The 18,334-nt window shown below is 36.2% G+C and overlaps 1 protein-coding gene across 1 annotated transcript in view; it reads left to right on the top strand.

Moving 5' to 3' along the window:
* EDIL3 (EGF like and discoidin domains 3) overlaps positions 1–18,334 on the top strand; it is a 191,010-nt gene that overhangs the window by 96,566 nt on the left and 76,110 nt on the right. The window contains exon 5 of the mRNA XM_025167536.2: positions 2,798–2,979. Within this exon, the coding sequence (XP_025023304.1) occupies positions 2,798–2,979 (182 nt within the window). The remainder of the gene's footprint in view (positions 1–2,797; positions 2,980–18,334) is intronic.

The raw sequence follows: 18,334 nt of genomic DNA, 5'->3' as shown, positions 1-18,334 counted from the left end.
CAGGCCACCTTTAATGATCTTTCATATGGATGGCGCTTTATTTTTCCCTAATTCTAAACACAAGAACTGCAAATGAATCTGAATGTCTCTGCATTTAATTGCACACTGATAGGTTTATGCATAAATCAGTATTAAACACTGTAGTACTGGGGGTAATCTATAATCTACTGTCAGTTTGCATTCCGAATATCATGCTATACTAAGCACAGCCAGAGTTACCTAATTTCAGAAAATGAGTTATTGGGAGAAGAAAACCACACGTCTCAAGCAGATTTGCTTTTGATATGCTTCCCATTTAAAAAACTGTTGAACTCCTGATGTCTTAGCAAACGCTGCTAACAGGATAAAAGAAAGTAATGCATTTAAACTGTGATGCCACTGTTAACAACAAAACAACCTCTTTTGATAAATTGATTGATGCACCATCAAGTTGTTTTTGACTCCTAGTGACCACATAGATATATTTTCTCCATGATGATCTATCTTTAACCTGTTCTTTGAGGTCTCCCAGTGGTGCAGTCTCGCCACTGTAACTGAGTCCATCCACCTTGCTGCTGCTCTTCCTCTTTCCTTTCACCTTTCTCAGCATTAGAGCCTTTTCCAGAGAGCTAGGTCTTTGCATAATGTGTCCAAAGTAGGCTAATTTGAGTCTGGTCATTTGTGCCTCAAATCAGAACTCTGGGTTGATTTGTTCAATGATCCATCACTTTGTTTTCTTGGCTGTCCATGGTATTCTCAGGAGTCTTCTCCAACACCAAAATCAAAGGCATCAATACTCTTCCTATCCTGCTTCTTTAAAGTCCAACTTTCACTTTTATAGAGTGTCATAGGGCATACCATGGTTTGCATGATTCTCATCTTTGTAGGTATAGACATATCACAGCATTTGAATATCTTTTCCAAGACCTTCATGGCTGGTCTACCAAGTGCTAGTCTGTGGCATATTTTTTGACTGCTTGTTCCTTTATTATTGATGGTTGATCCTAAAAGGCAGAAGCTATCCACCACTTTGATATCTTCATTGCCAATTCTAAGGCTGTTTCTTCTATCTGTTGTCATTAGTTTGGTCTTCTTTATTTTTAATTTTAGTCCCATTTTTTCATTGTGCTCTTTGACTTTTGGTAATAGGGCTGGAGATCCTCTGCATTTTCAGCTATCAGAGTAGTGTCATCAGCATAGCGCAGGTTATTGATGTTTCTTCCTCCAATTTTAACACCACATACATTTTCTTCCAATCCAGCGTCCCTTAATATATATTCAGCATATACTGTAGGTTGAATAAAAATAGGAGAGTATACAGCCTTGTTGCACTCCTTTGCCAACCTGGCATCAATCTGTTTCACCATGTTCTGTCTGTACTGTGGCTTCCTGACCTGTATATAAGTTTTTCATGAGGACAATGGGATGTTCTGAGATTTCCATTTTTCTGGGCATACTCAGAACCTCTTTTGGCACATCCTTATTTTCAAGAAATCATATTGCTTTTGTACCAATTAGAAAAATAGTCATTTGTCAGATTTCAATAAGTACATCATCTACAAGATTACTACTGGATCTAGAGTATTATATTGTCAAGTATTAGAAGGCATCTTCTAAATCTAGGGGGAACGTTGATTACCTGGATTAATCTACAACTGAATCAGTTTAAGCAAAATTAATTAGACTGAAATCAGTTTTCTTAATTCATTTAAATAGATCTATAGATTATTTTTGTCCAAATATTTGATCAAAACTGGTCTATGGATTTAATTTATAAGTGCAGCCAGCAGTCCACGTAAACTGCTGCCTTCAGATATCAGACAATGTGACTGTAAAGTCCTTATCTGCTAATTTAATTGATAATTGTTTTGGAAAAGTTGGATTTAACAGTTCTGACCAACATTTGGGTGGCTTTTAGCTTAACCTCTATTAACCCATAAATTCAGCAAGAAATCATTCATACTTAAAAAAAAAAGTGTATATTATTCCAGGGAATAAATATCTTTTCCACAAGTCTTTAATCAAAACTGATGTTTTAAAAACAATAAAAAGGAGGCCTGACCTCATATTCTCTGTAATATATACAAATCCAAGAAAGGATAAGAATAGCATAATAAAAAGTTATTTCTAGGACCTGTCTCAGGCAAAAATGCATGGGAAACTTTTGCTTTTACAGTTAGTTCCTAGTTACTGTGCAAAGCAGGCTACTTTACTTTACTGTTATTTACTACATCTTTACTATAGCTTGTATTACAAAGTATCTAGGATTGCATTCTGATTTCTATGAATAGTATTCCGAGGACCAGTGCAAAAATAAAATAAAATATCAGGAATATCTATATACATATACACACACACATATGTATACCCACATATGCATACACACAATATTATATAATGTAATATATAATGAAATGACTTTATAAGGGAACTCAGTTTAAGACACAAGCCTCTGTGTGCATGCTATGCCTTTTATGTAATGGAAGACAACAGGAAACCTTTCTAAGCATACTGTACAAACTCTAAGCAGAATTTTGCATTTATACTTTGTTGTTGTTATTTTTAATTATTATTATTATTATTATTATTATTATTAATGTTTGCTTTGCAATGAAAACCCATAAAGCTTACTCATAATTCTGGAAGGTACCACTCAAATCACTATCTCAGCTATCCCCCCCCCCCCCTTTGGGACCTGGTTTATATCTTCCATCCTCAAAATGGTGATATCAGGGATCTGTGGTCTCAGTTTCCAAAGTTCTTATTTTCTTCCTTTATTTTCATTCTCCCTCCCCCCCACCCCCACCTTCCTGCACAGAATGCTCTGGACCATTGGGAATTGAAGGAGGAATCATTTCTAACCAGCAGATTACTGCGTCATCCACCCATCGAGCTCTTTTTGGGCTCCAGAAGTGGTACCCCTACTATGCACGACTTAACAAGAAGGGTCTAATAAATGCTTGGACTGCAGCAGAAAATGACAGATGGCCATGGATTCAGGTAACCGATGGAGCTGGGTGTGTGGAAAACTACTGGCTTATATTGCTACTATTGTTTAAGTAAACAGTGCAATTTTCATAGAGGCCTAGACCTGCAGTGAAATGTTTTTCAAATATTTTCTGTTGTCCAGGGTCAAATTTCATTCAGTCTCCTCAAGAATCTTTTCAAACGTAACTATCAGCTCCCAAACATATATATCTGGATCTGCTTTAATGGGAGATGGTTGACGCACCTATTTGTGTAAAATACTTATATCAGTGTGAACTGCCACTGACACAACTTTCAATATCAATCCATTCATCCCATATTAATTAACCATTAACAGAGAGAAATGAGATCTAGGTTTGATGATGTGACAGTCAAACTCAATCTTCCCTACTTCTGCAAAAATACTGAAAACTGAGATTGATGGAATCCTTGTAAAAACAGAGTATGTTGGGAGCTAACAGATGGCTAAATTAGCCTAGCAATTTTCAGAATCAGATATCTGGAAATCCACTGTCCAAATCTTCCAAATTTGAATCCCAGTTTTAATTAGCTCCTAATCAACACTGTCAATTTTCTAAATCTTTGTTTCCTTAGTTTGAATAGCAAGAGCACCATTTCTCTGCTACCGTCATTACCTGTCTCTTCAAATTAAAAAGCAGGGGTGAGAGATTAACTCCCATGCAACCAATTATCATCATCAACAAATGTAGAAGTTATTAATTTAACATCAGATGGTTTCTGAGCTTTCTGGATTGTTAGCTTCTTCTACTTTCTCATTCAGAACTAACATCTTGCTTTTCAGAATGTCAAATACTGGTCATTCCCAATCCTGCCTGACATTCTCAAAGTTTCAGCCTAAAAATTTCTTCATGAAAAATGTCTCTTTAAAAAAAAAAAAAACAGCAGATGTAACAGCAGATAAAACTTTAATGGGGGGGAGTGTATGATGAATATGCATAGAAGAGGGGAGGACAGAAAAAAGGATTCCTGCCTTTAGAACTACAGCATATTAATGGGTAAAACTTGATTAGAAGTGTAAGTACTGAGATGTGGGAACTTATGATGCCCAGGCTAGAGATACCATTGTGTAAATATATCAGAACTGCACAACTTCAGGGCTATAAGATGCCATTCCATGTATCCATCAATCTGGAAAGGTAGAAGGAAGAAGCCTAGAATTTAAATCCTTGAGAACAGAGATATCCCTGACATCTATGAATTGTAGCCAGCAATCAACTATTGCATATATGGCTTCATTCTTGCCCATAATAATGACTGTAATCTAGTCAAGCCATGTTTATGGGTCTTCTGCCAAGTCAAGCTGAGAAGCTGACCTAAGGGGAAAGTATCAGGAGATCAGTGTTTTACTGCCAAACCATTTAAGTGTGAAACAACCTTTACTTGTTTAAAAACCATGGTTGACAGCCATCTGCAACTTACAATGGACTGCTTCCAGAAGAAAACATGGACCTGTATTCCTGGGATTTCACAGTTGTTGTTGGAGGAGGCATACAGACAAAGATTGTCTTCCATTTGTAATCCTGCATTTTCTCCACCACTTCTTCTGTTAATCTGTTAAGGAAAAAACTATCCCATGTAAAAGCATTAAACTTACACCCTGTACCTTTAGGTGCCTTTTTGAAAGACTCAGACTTAAGTGAGATATATTTAACAGAAGTTTGCCATTAGTGGTTCTAAGAAATAGATTATTAAATAAGGGCCTAAGTATTTTCATTAGTATCCAGTTTTTAACAACCACTGTATTTTCATATTTCCAGTTCTTATACAGAAAAGTTTTATAATTCTTCTTTGCCCATAGTGAAGTACTTTTCAGACATTAATACAAAATAATGTATTTTGGCAAGGATGACCGGTGCCCCTTCTTTCTTTTCCTTGTTTCTGTCTGGGTTTATTTTCTCTGCCATCTTTGTTCTTTTGTTTTGTGCTGCTTTGGGTTCTTTTTAATTGTTCTTTGTAAATTTTTTAACAATTTGTAAACTGCCCAGAATCGCTGGGAGGTAGGTGGCATATAAATTTAATAAATTATTGTTGGTCACAGAGTCAGCCAGGTGTTTAGACTGGATTTGGCATTTTTATCCACCTATCAAGTCCTTCCCAAGGACCTGGGATAAGCAAATGTTGTTGTTTGATGGTGTTAAAGGTATCACCGCAGGATATGAGCTGTTCCAAGTAAAACTCCCTTTTGAAATTGACTGATGGTGATTTTGTCAATGTTGATGGTCTTCAAATGATGCTCCAGATGTTTTGGGATTGCACCTAAGACACCTATTGGTACTGTCTTTGCTTTCTTTTGCCACAGTCGTTCTACTCCTATTTGCAGGTCTTTATATTTTGTGATTTTCTCCAGTTCTTTCTCTTCTATTTTGGTGCCTCCAGGTATTGCAATGTCCACTATCCAGACTTTTTTGTCTTTCTTATCAACAATTGCTAAGTCTGGGGTGTTGTGTGGCAGGGGCTTGTCTGTTTGAATTCTAAAGTCCCAGAGCACTTTAGCTTCTCCATTTTCTATTACTTTGTCTGTTTTGTGGTCCCACCAGTTCTTGCTTGCAGGCAAATGGTATTTCTTGCAGATATTCCAATGTATAATTGTTGTTACTTTGTCATGCCATTGTTTGTAGTCAGTCTGTGTGATCTTCTTGTAGCAGCTAACCAGGTGGTCCACTGTTTCTTCAGCTTCTTTTCAGAGGCAGCATTTGCTGTGTGTTGCTGTCTTCTCAATTCTGGCCTTATATGCATTTGTTCTTAAGGCTTGGTCTTGTGCAGCCAGAATTAGCGCCTCTGTCTCTTTCTTCAACTTTCCTGCTCTTAGCCATTGCCAGGTCTTGTTGTTATCTGTTTTGCCTGCTAATATGTACTGACCATGTAATATTTTGCCTTGCCATGCCTCTTTTTTGTTCTTCATTTGTTCTTTTTTGTACTTCATTTGGTCTTTCTTATAGGCCGGTTTGGTTTCTTTGGTATTCAGTAAGCCTTCATGGTGTACTGGCTTCAGTGTATCTTTTTGACTGTCCTTCAGATATTCTTCTAATGTCCTTTTTTCTTCTTCAACTGTCTGGTGTACTTGCAACACTCCATGCCCACCTATGCTCCTTGTTGTTGTTGTTTTTATTTTGAGTATAAGGGAAAATAAGAAGCAAAGACATCATAATTCTTTCTGAATTATATGTATAAGGTAGAGTGAAGAATGGTCCTCCTTATCAATGTTGAAAGATTGCTAGCTTGATGAAAGCAGTTTCTGATACCAGAAACTTACAAATTAATTGAATGTCTTTGCTTGAAAACTGCACATAACACAGTCCATGTACTTAGAATGATAGACTTTTAAATATTTACTAAATATGTGTCCATTACTGAATTCATTGTTATATGACATGCTTAGAGTACACAGAAATCCATAATTTTGCTGGATCAGTATTATCTGCTGTACTTTATTCTGTACCAATCGCAAACTCCAAAACATTTCACAATCAAAACCTCATGGTGAATAAAATTTGAAAAGTCTGAAAACAAAAAAGGATTATATTTAGGTGTCTAGCTGATAAACAATTGGCTTAAAATATAGGCAGAGCAATCCTAAAATGGTTGATGGGAAAAAGCCACAGTGGAGGAACTGCCACTTTCAAACTTTTGCCTTAGTAATTCTCCACCAGCTCCTATTGCCACTAGTTTACTACACCAGCTTCCAGCTACTATAGTTTCCAGTTATGTTTGGATTCATATCTGAGAATATCCAAGTGGATCCTTGGCTGCTGCAAGGTCTCCCAATGCTGATCAGAACCACACTGGTGATGCTTGAAATAATTTGTGATATTACGTTGTTGGTCTAACTTTTGAGGTTTTTTTAATGTTTGCATATACTATAAATATTGAGATCATTTTAATGTTAGGTATTGCTGTTCCTCCAAAAGTCTCTCATTTGAATGACTTGTATAGCAAGATATGTTTAGGTTCACTTGAGTTGAAGTAGCATGCTCAGCATCATCATAGACATTACTAGAACCAGAAGATGGAGCTTCTGGCTGAAATTTTATACACAGGAAGAAATCTCACTGAAAATGGGATTCACTTTTGAACTGACAATGCAGTTCCATCTGTTACACATGCTGCTCCCAGGTTCGGCTGATGGTCACTCACTCACATACTCACAGCCTGTTGAGGCACATGGATCTTGTCAGCCCCCCTTGTTTTCTACCTGGGTTTTCCAGATAGGTGTGGCTAGAGCAGACAAGACACACAGCCCTGGTCAACAGCCAGGAAATAATTAGGGACACACACAAATCACTTCCAACCAAACACTGAGGCACAAGAGGTTCTTTGAATTTAAAGTAACAGCAAAGCTTTACTGGTTGCAAGGTGCATTTGCTCTTTCTCACACACACACACACTCTCATCCACACTTACCCATGTCCTTCCCAACTAGGTTGCCAGGCACTAGCTAGAGGGATGGAAGCCGCCAAGTCTGGATCCAAACATGACTCAGAAGGGTCAGACGACTTAGAGTGGGTGGGCTTTGGGACCCCTTTTATCCCCCAAAGTCCTTGCTTGGTTGATTTACAAGTTGATGGGAATGGGTTGAGGGTTTCCCTGTGCTCATGCCTGATTTCTTTTGTCTGGTTCAGGTCCTTTGTGTCCTTAATGACTTGCGTCCTCCTTATCTACCTCCCCGAAGAGATCTCATAGACAAGATTCCTGACTTTTGTCCTCTCTGCTTAAGTGCCTGCTTCAGCTTTAGGCTATGGCAGCTTCAACCCAGGCTCACACATCCCATTCTGCAAGATATCTCCTGAGTTTATGATACAAAAGTTGATGTTAAAAAGGTGGCTTGACCATTAGCACTGGTAAGAGTTATATAGGAAGGAAACTTTTGAAAATAACATAATTTTTACTGAGGGAAAAACTGTTGAATGAAAACAGATCGTGGATTTCCACGTAATTAAACTGTATTGTATGTTATGATTATAACTTCAGACACCATTTCTAAAGGATTATACCATTTGTAATGGATAATATTCTCCATATGCATTATTGCATAAAGACAATAGTATGAAATTATTAGCAGTTACTTAACTTTCTTTTTAATTCTACACTGTTGCTCATCAAGTGAAAGACTGAGTTTATGTGTAATATTACTTTTGTAATACGTATAGTTTCCCTTATAAACTTTCAGGTGCCTGATATACACCAACCCGTAAATATGTAATTTATTTTTCTGCCTTCTCCTAATGAGCTGGATATTGAAGCTACCATTCTAAATGTGCATTGCCAGGATGTAATTAGTTGGAACTACAAGCTTGTAATTGGCTTGTGATTTAAAGGGTCACTAGCCATGGCATTATAAGCAAATTAAAAAGAAGCTCAGTCATATCTAAGTTTAAAGTAATCCTTATAGATTTAGAAATAAATAAAACACTATCCATGTTCAACACTTACTGCTTCATTAGAAGCACTGAAACATGTTGCTTTGACTCAGATGTAAAATAATTTTATATTACCTTATTTTAATATCCGCTATTGAGATATGATCATATTTGTTACTCAGTTTTTGTATTATATTTTGCTTTTTATCTCCACAGCAGTACTCTTACCTGCCCTGTTTTTATTATTCCTTGTCTAATGTGACTTTTAGCTTTTTACAAAGACATTTACCAAAAGATAAGGCTGCAACAAATGGAACATCTGTGTAACCCATGTGATATTGATATGCTTAAGGCATCTGCTTTATATTTTAAAACCTCAGCTGTTTTCTCAACCCAAAGCCTGTATAGAAAAGTTTTACCTAGTTATTACAAAGGGGTGCTGGGACAATTTACTGTCTTTGGGCCACAGATTACGCATTTCATTTGAATTTTGGACAAACTGTCTCAACCATAGCCCACCTAATACAATCCCAGTTGGGAAACAGATGACACTTGTATACACAGATGCTCCAAGTGGGGTGATGAAGGCCAGGAGAACCATCTGATCTAGGCTTCCAACTGGAAGACATTTTGCTTTGTTCTTCCCCTATGAGCAGAGAAAATGAGTCGTCGGTGAAGTAGACCAGATTCTACCAGCATAAGCAGGAATGCCAATTTCAGCAAAGAAGAACAATGGTTGGGTACAGCTTTGGAAGCAAAGGAATTCTTGGGGAGGAAAAAAGGAACCTCACTTGAGGCCTCAGAAGTTAGATGGATTGAACTGGGAGGCTGGATTAGGCCTGTTATCTCCAAATGCTAACCTAATTGGATCCCCTGCCCAGGTGTCAAGAAAACTCAACAAGCAGTTAATTAGCTACGATGAGCAGATATCCCTTTGAGTAAATTCATTTTTCTTATTTCAAAGTGATAATCAAATCAGTTTTACAGCATGTTTTCTTTGGACTATGCTTTGTAATACTCTTAAAAGTTTTTTACTATGTATCTTCCTGCATTTGCTTGCTAGAAGAGGTTTGTTCCAAGTGAATTAATGCAATAGTTCTAAGCAATGACTATCCCATAATTCCTAGACCATATACAATTTCTCAGTTTTGGTCTGCTTGTCCAACACCTGAATAAAATTCTGATTGTTTTGAACCAAAGTTTCTGACTTCAGTTAAGGAATGGAAAATTCTGTACTTGTACACAAAAATGGTTTGCTTCTTCATGATAAATACAGTAGTTGGCTTTTTATGATAAATGTGTTTTATATTTGAAGTCTAAGACAGTTTTAGAGATTAAAAAAAGGAGAAAGGAAAGCAGAACCTTGAAGTTATCCAATTAGTTAGCATCTGGATCACAAACAAAGTGGTCACACAGATCAACTATCATAATTTTCCACATTATGGTGACATTAAGTATACTTTTATTACCTCACAGTAAATTAGATATGCAGTTAATTTAAATTCTAGTGATCATTTCAAAACTCACATCTATCTGATTATTTATTTACAGTGCTTATATACCATCTTCCAGTACAACTATCAAGTAAACAGGATAACAATAAAGCAGCAATGACATTTTAAAAAAAATAAAACAGGGTACAAGCAGCATTCCCTACTAAAATGTTCAATATGATGGCAACAATCAAAACCCAAAAGTTCTGTTAAATAATGCTATTTTAACAGTTTTTCTAAAGCAAATCAAGGTAGACATTCACCAGACTTCTGGGAGACAATAATTTCAGAGGACAAGGGCTAGACTATCTCTGCCCTTCACTAACTTCTCAAATGGGGAGAAGGAAACCTTAAGCAACCTGAAGGAGATACCTAAAGATATTTGGGAGTGAAACTACCCATGTAAGACTTTAGAATTATAGCTAGCACTATACCTAAATTGTATCCAAAAGTATTGGAAGCTAATAAAACATCTGCCTAATATAATCCTTTATTAAATGCTGTAGTGGCTCTCACAGTGGTTGTCAGAAGGAGGCCTGTCTCTTATAGCACCAGCTGCAGCTTCTCAGTAATCTTTAAAGGCAGCCTTTTATAAACAACATTGCACAATCTAATGTCAGGGTGACAAGGGGCTGAATTACCCTTACCAAGGTGTCCCAATCCAGATGGGATCACAACTGACACATTATTAAAAGCTGGGCAAAGGTTTCCCTGGCCATGGTCTTTACTATGGTCTCTAGAAATCTAGCAGCAATCTCCAAGTTCTAGACCTGCTACTTCAGGCAGAGTGCTACCCTGTTTAGAGCCATCTGCAATGATCACATGAAAAACTTTCTCTCCTTTGGCAAATTTCAGTGAAACATTTCACTGAGCACCACATTCATCAAGGTCAAGGTATGCGAAATATGGAAGAGACAAAAATCAGTCGGTAGAACCAGCAGATAGAACCCCCTCCCCCACCCACCCAGTGCTCAGGGGCAAGATGGAAGACTGAACTTTCTGATCTAAAATCAAGTTTCATTCTTTTTTAAAAATAATTTTTATTGAGTTTTTACTTAGATAAAAGACAGATACAGAAATATATACAGTATAAAAAGAGAGAGAAAAAGAACAAGAGGGAAAAAGTGCAGAAAACAGCAATTAAAGAAAGAAAAAGAAGATAATTAAACAACTTCCACTCTTCTTACAAGCAAACTTATCATCTCTCCTTCCTCTTTAATATTACACTAATCCCTTTAACCCCTTATTCAATCCTTTTTCAATCATCAAATCCAGAAATCACCATTTCACTTTTTTCTGTTTTCAGCAAAAAGTCCATAAAAGGTTTCCATTTTTTTACAAAAGTACTTATTGTTTTATTCCTGACCAAACAGGTCAGTTTTGCCATCTCTGCTAATTCTACTATCTTCACAATCCATTCCTCCATTGTGCATATTTCAATATTTCTCCATCTTTGTGCATCTTGCTGCAGTTATCATGTATAAAATCAGTCTTCAATAAGTCTTTTTTAATTGACTATCCATAAGTCCCAATAAGAAAAGTTCTGACTTCATCTCAGTATTAGTCTTCAAAATTCTTTGTATCATTATATGTATTTGTTGTTTTTTTTCACACGTCAAATGTACCATCATGTTTTTCGCATTTCCAGCATTGACTAGAAATACTTTTATACATCTTAGACAATTTTTACAGATTATGGTAATCATTTTATAAAAATTCAGTCTTAAATTCACAATGTGAACTTCAGCCCTTTTATCCACATTCTTTCCCACTGATTATCCCATTCTCTTCCAATATTTTAACCAAAATTCTTAGCCCATTTTATCATGCAATCTTTAACTGTTCCTCTTCCAATCTGAAAATCAAATCTCAACAAAAGTTTATACATTTTTGCAGTCACATGTTCATCATTTGTACACAATTCATTTTCAAATTCTGTCTTATATTGTTCAATCCCCATTATCTTTTTATCTATATTAAATCTGTCTGTTTCTCTTTTCTGTTGGGTTCTTGGTGCTCTCTGAACTTGGTTGTTTTCTTACAGACATTTCATTACTTCACTAATGAGTATGTGTGTGAGAAAGTGGGCTTTGCTGGCTGTTTATATATAGTAGCTTACCCTGCCGGACTTGGTGGGGGTGTGGCTTCTTTCTTGATGGTTTCTTGATTAGGGTATTGTTTCTTCCCTGATTGTTTATCTGGTGCTATTTCCCGATTATCTGGTGTTGGCTGTTGAAGGGAATATGTTCTCAGCTGTTTGTTTCCTTCCTGGGCTTTTGATTGTATCTTTTAAATGGTATGTAAATGGTGTTTATCTCTATGTATCTACTGATGGCTGATTTGTCCAAATAGAAACTCCCTAGCATTTTTGGATTTGGCTTGATCTCAAATGTTAACAGTTTTCCAGCTGAAACTGCAGTTGAATGTGTTGCAAGATGAAGGAGTTCTCATCATGTCTTCTGAATGAAAGTTGGTGTTTGTGGATGTGCTCTAGTAATCTTCTGCCTGTCTGTCCTACATAGCAAGTTTGATATATAAAATAAATAAAATAAAACAAATAGCAGTTATTACAGTTAAAGTATCAATTTCCCAAAGTTCTTTTCTGAAAAACTGACTCTTCCTGAGACAATCTGAAGGTTGAGAATAACACTTCCATGATCAATAAACACACTTCCTATGAGGTCTCCAGTCTAATACATTCTTCTTACTGAGCAGGAAGAGGTAGCAAGTATCATATTTTTCCAACTATAAGACGATACTTTTTTCTAAAATCCTTACCCTAAAAATTGAAGGGCGTCTTATTCAAGGAAGTCAGCCGAGAATCGCGCGGTTGCAAAACTGCCCATACTTTGTTTCTGCAGAGAGGCTTCCTCCTATTGCTAGCCTCCAATCATGAGTGAAATAGCTTGTCTCCCAAACAGACTTCCTCCAATCACGAGCCTGATGTAACTGACGTCAGCTGATGCTGAACAAACCAATTGGAGGAAGGCTGTTTGCAGAGACAAGCAGTTTCACTCGTGCTTGAATGTAATCAATTATGCAAAAGAGCCTGGAAATAGAGCTGCAGAGAGACGGTTTGGAACTCCTCCCACCGAGTGTATCAGGTAAATGTTAACTAATTACTAAATAAAAATGTGTTCTGCACTATCTTTAAAATATTGATTTCTTAATTTGGGGTTGGAAAAGTGGGGGTCGTCTTATACATGGAGGCGTCTTATTGTCAGAAAAAGACGGTAATTGTGGGAGGGAAGCAACAACAGCATACAACTGAAGGTGATTTGTCTTTTCATCCCTTCCTTTTCATCTCCTTAATGTTTTGAGTAGCAGTAGAAAATGGCAGAAAGCCAAGTGGACAATGGGAGATCTAGGTTTCCTTTTACAACAGTCTTTGGAAGAATTGCTAGTCTCATGTTAAATCTGGCTTCATGCCTTGAATCAGACTGATGGAAAAGAGGTCATTTCCCAATAAAAGGATAAATTGCATTTGGAAGAGTTTTGTAGAGACTTATGGTGCTGGGAGGAAGGGAGGGGAAGGGAGGTGTCTTGAACAAAGCTGGCATGGACAAGTGAGCTTTTATGACCCCCCACCAAAATATTAATAGCCAAGACTGTTTTTGCAGAATACAGTCATCTCTGCTGAGTTTTGCTACATACTGTAAGAATTTTGTTGTTTTTTCCTACCTGGCCAAGATAGGGAAATCTCAATTGAGAGAAAAAGCCAACAAAATAGCAAGATACAAAATAAGCTTCCTTTCTGAAACTATAGATATTGATCTAGAGGTCAGACGTAGAAATCTATTGGTCCTTAGGTTTCAGTGTGGGAAAATATACATTGATCTCATAATTTTGTTCTTCCTTTTTCACCATATAATTTATTAATATATCTATTTCTTGCTGCTTGTTTTGGTTTTGGTTTTGGTTTCTGTTTTGTTTTTGTTTTTTAATTTGGGGGGATTTTTTTATTTTTGTTTAGCTCAAACATTTTAAGGGCAGGGAATCAGACTAGCACTATGACATTATCACCTACTGTATTCTTTTGGAGAAAGTGATTTGTGCATTTGCCAAAACTCAAGTGAATATCCAATTGGTAATACTTCCTCACTTCTGATTAAAGCTTACATTCCTAAGGGCTTATTGTGCTTAGTACAAGGGTTTCTCAACCTCAGCAACTTTAAGATGGGGAATGCTTTAAGCAACTTTAAGATGCTAGCTGGGGAATTCTGGGAGTTGAAGTCCACCCATCTTAAAGTTGCTGAGGTTGAGCAACCCTGGCTTAGTACATCAACTGACTGCTTAGCCTAACAATCCCATGTAAGTGATCCATTTGTTTTCAACCCTGTTGGAAAATTACAAATTTCATTTAGAAAGAGATTTTTTAAAAAATATTCACACATATATCTATAAATAAATGTCCTGAATGAATATGAATATATATAATAAGAAAGACACCTCATACTTAATTATAACTGAGTTCTTGCCTGATCTCACCACTTTTTCTATACATCTTATTTGCAATATGTGCTTGCTTATTAGCTGTAATATACAGATCTTAGGTGCTAAGTAATGTAGCTGCAAAGGTTTTATTTCAAAAAACTTCTTGAAATAAGCTGTCTTAGTCTTATTATAAAAAGTATTCTTCAAAGTAAATAGATATAGGAGGAGAAATTAAAATAATAGAAGATAAGACAGAAAGATTGCATATCTAAAAGCGTGTGTGGGGGAAGAAACTATACATGCGGCTAGAAGCTGGATCAATTTTCTATTTGTTAAGTAGTTTCCATTATCAAGGAAATAAGCTGCCTTTCAATTTAAAAATTAGTTTAATTCTTCAGTAGAGACTGCCTTATCCCAGCAGTATGTTTCTTTGGATTTCAACCATAGTTCACTATTGGAAATATAAACTTCTGTGATAAAGTGTTGAAGATCTAGATCAGGGTTTCTCAGCCTTGGCAACTTTAAGATATGTGGACTTCAAATCCCAGAATTCCTCAGCCAGCATGCCATACTGATCTAGACATTTCACAGATTTTAGACATTTCATAGAAGTTAGATGCACATTCCACCATTGATCAGTGAACTGCTGGCATTATATGGAAGATTACAGAAAATGTCAGGGAGAGAAACAACACAAGTAGTTTCAGCCAAAATCTCAAATACTGTTGGTGAGTGCATCTGCACCGTGATATTTTTACCAAGTGGATGTTGAAGACTAAACCCCCTCCCCCCAAAAAAATCCTAATTACAGTGCCAGACTTCCTCTTGAGACTCATCAAGTTTCATCTTCCCTCTGATTGACTCTGTAAAAGATGCTCCCAAACAAAGTGGTTTCAATTTTTAATGAGATGTATAGTCCTACATTTTTTACTGAGCAAAGGAAAAATACATTTTTTTTAACATCCATAATTCACTTTGAATAAAGCTCATATATTGCCAAGAGTTTGCTTGTGAGGTCGGTTTGCTTTTTTGTATGTGTGTGTGTTTCTCCAGCTAAAGTCTTCACATTCTTAACTTTTCTTATGACAGAATAATTACAAAAAGAGTTATAGGAAAAACACATATGTGGAGGAGTTTTCATATTTATATTGTGAAAAAAATAAACCAGGAAACCCTGGAATTAAAAAAGCTACAAAAATTCAAAATTAAAGATAGTTCAGGAAGAACGGAATCATAATCAACTCTACTTTGATATTAAGAAGAACAGTAGTATATTTGTCCCTTTAACTAATGTTTGTTTTTAATTATTTCTTAACGTATCACAATCCCTGTAGTATGTATTTATTTAGTATGTTTTTTATGATATTTTATACCTGCAGGAAACTTTCAAGGTGGCTTACAAGAGATTCACACACAAAATCACATTCAGGGCAGAACAAAAGAACAGAAATGAAATACTGTTGATATGAAACATGCTTCTGGCTGAGCAAATTAGTCTACCTCCCTTTTGTGTAGAGATGACCATGGAGAAGATATGCAGAGATCATAAGCAAAACATAGGCTCAGTCCAGGAAACCAAGAAAGTGTGAGAAAAAAACCTTAAGATTGCCCTTTCTTTTGGTTTAAGAGGGAGACAAGATTCTGTTATTATAGCCTGTATAAATAAAGTTCTAGTATTTCTTGCAACTTATTATGGTCTTCTATCAGAAGGTCTGATTTCATTCTGGGCATTCTGTTCAGATTTCCAGCTATCCATTTTTTGTCCCAACTATTTTTGTATTCTTCAGCCACTGAGCATTCTCTGGCTAGCACAGCATACTCAAATCTTCAGTGGGCTATTACAGGGTAGGGGTAAGTGACCTTCAGCCCATAGGAGACATGCAACCACAAAGTCCTTTTGGTCTGGCCAGGAACAGAACCCCCAGAACCAGCAGCACTGCAGTTTAACAACAAAACAGATTTCTTGCCACTGGTGTGTAAACATCAGATAGGCTTAATGCAGCTTAAAAAAAAAAAATCAGTTCTGCAACATGCCACAATCCAAGCTTCCTCCTACATGCAATGTCATTATATATTATCACCCCACCTACTGCAGTCTTCCACAATACAAGTACAACAACAATACCCCTACGCCAGCAACTTTGTACATCTTTCTTCTTAAGAACTTCTGTACTGTTGAAAATCTGGATTTCCCCACATTGGTTTGACTATTTCTTGCATGTGAAAAATGTCATTTTGCATACATAAGCAACAATACTCTCTTGTTTTTTTTTCAAATTGCTGCTACAGTTGTATTGTTTCAAAAAGCCTGAAAGTGGATAAACAATCACTACCCCATACACAGATTACATTTGGAATCATATTTTGCATCTGCATATAAAGGTTGTCTTTTATTAACCATATGAATGAATATTAATTTGTACCCAGAATAGCCCATATACTGAGTGTTTCCTAATTGGAAAGAGGAGGCCCTCTATAATAGTTCTCGTTCTTGTGCTATTTCAGATTAGAGTAAATGTAAATATTTTCTCTGTTCACCATTCTTTTTAGTTATGTTTTTCCTGCCCTGTGCCTAGCATACAAATAGAGAAAATTAATCTTGTAAAGTATATAGCAAAGTTATTATATGAAATGAAGTAATTTAATGTTATCCTTTTGCTAAACATAGGCTGATAATCAATAATTTGTAAAGTAAATGTATTTTAAATTATTGCTGAATTCTATAAAACAGGTGATGGAGTATGGGCTTTGTACTGAGTCTGCTGTCTAAACATGCTAGCCATTGAATAATTCATCTCTCTCTGTTAATAGCATTCTTAACAACTACCTTTGGGAGTAAAATAATAACTTAATAAGAAGAAAGAAACCAAACAAGTTTTGAGTCTGTCTAATTCTGTAAACTCTGAGGCATACCAAATGAATTGAATGTCTAGAGGAAAAAAACAGGTTCAGACTTTTGAAATACGTTCATTCTTACTTTAACCATCTGCTTGATTCCAGCCACTTATTATTTCTTGTACAAAACATTGAATAGGCTTTACACAAGGATGAACACTCCATCTGTATCAGAGAAGTATCTAGCAAGTTCGATGGGTACTAAAATAATATCAAAACATGGATGCAAAAAGTATATCTAGTATTTTCTTCTTTCTCTTTCTCACTCGCTCGCTCTCTCTTTTTTCTTTCTGGCAGGAGATTTATCTTTACATAATTAAATAGTGGAAATATTGGCATTTCGTTCAGAGATTCAAAAATATCTTTAAAATCCTTTCCCTTTTTGTTAAATGTGTTCTGTTTTTTATGGTTAATTCTTCATCAACAATATACTGAGCACTAATTTTATAATGTTTGCAACTTCTCTGTCCGCTCACTGAAATATCTTTGGATCAATTCCTTTTTTATTTTTATTTATTTGTTTTTGTTTGTATCCCTTTTTAAAAAATGATTCATCTTTTTTTTAAAGTTTATCCAGGTATATACTGTACAACCATATTCATATTAGCTATGTGCCCAGCATCCTGATTCTGAAAGCAAACTTTCTTTGCCGGATTAAAAAGGCTTGTTGTTTCAAAGCTCGTGCTCTGCCAAGAATTAGGAAAACTGGGTGTGATCTTCTGCTCTCCTCCATTAGCATGTGACTTCTTTATGTAGATGCTGGGACATCAGCTGATATCTCAGCTCCCCTGCTCCTGATGTCAGTCACCATCATGACCAATTTTAATTTTTGGTTCATCTGTATTATATTGAAATGTGCATCCTGTCCTGCTAGAGCCTTTCCATTATTCAGAGAAGCAAAAAACAAATAAAAACAGTAGAATAAAAAGAAAAGCTCAACCCCTCTGAGGTACAAAGATTGACAGCGAGATCAGGCAGCTTGCCAAGACTGAAAGCCAGGAAATCAATCCAACTGAGATGCTGGATTTCATTACTGCAAAGCATTATTAAATCCAATCTATGGGTCCAATGCTAAAAGGTACAGTAATGGATTCAAGAAGGGTCAGGCTATAGTAGCATTCATGATCCAGGCAAAGGTCAATACATTCAGGGAAAAAGGTCACAGTC

Source organism: Python bivittatus, unplaced genomic scaffold (genome assembly GCF_059951505.1).
Source record: "Python bivittatus isolate LINGU-HERP-01145 unplaced genomic scaffold, Pbiv_v1 ctg000850_np1212, whole genome shotgun sequence".
Classification (NCBI taxonomy): domain Eukaryota; kingdom Metazoa; phylum Chordata; class Lepidosauria; order Squamata; family Pythonidae; genus Python; species Python bivittatus.
This window is presented reverse-complemented; position numbering and strand designations above follow the sequence as displayed.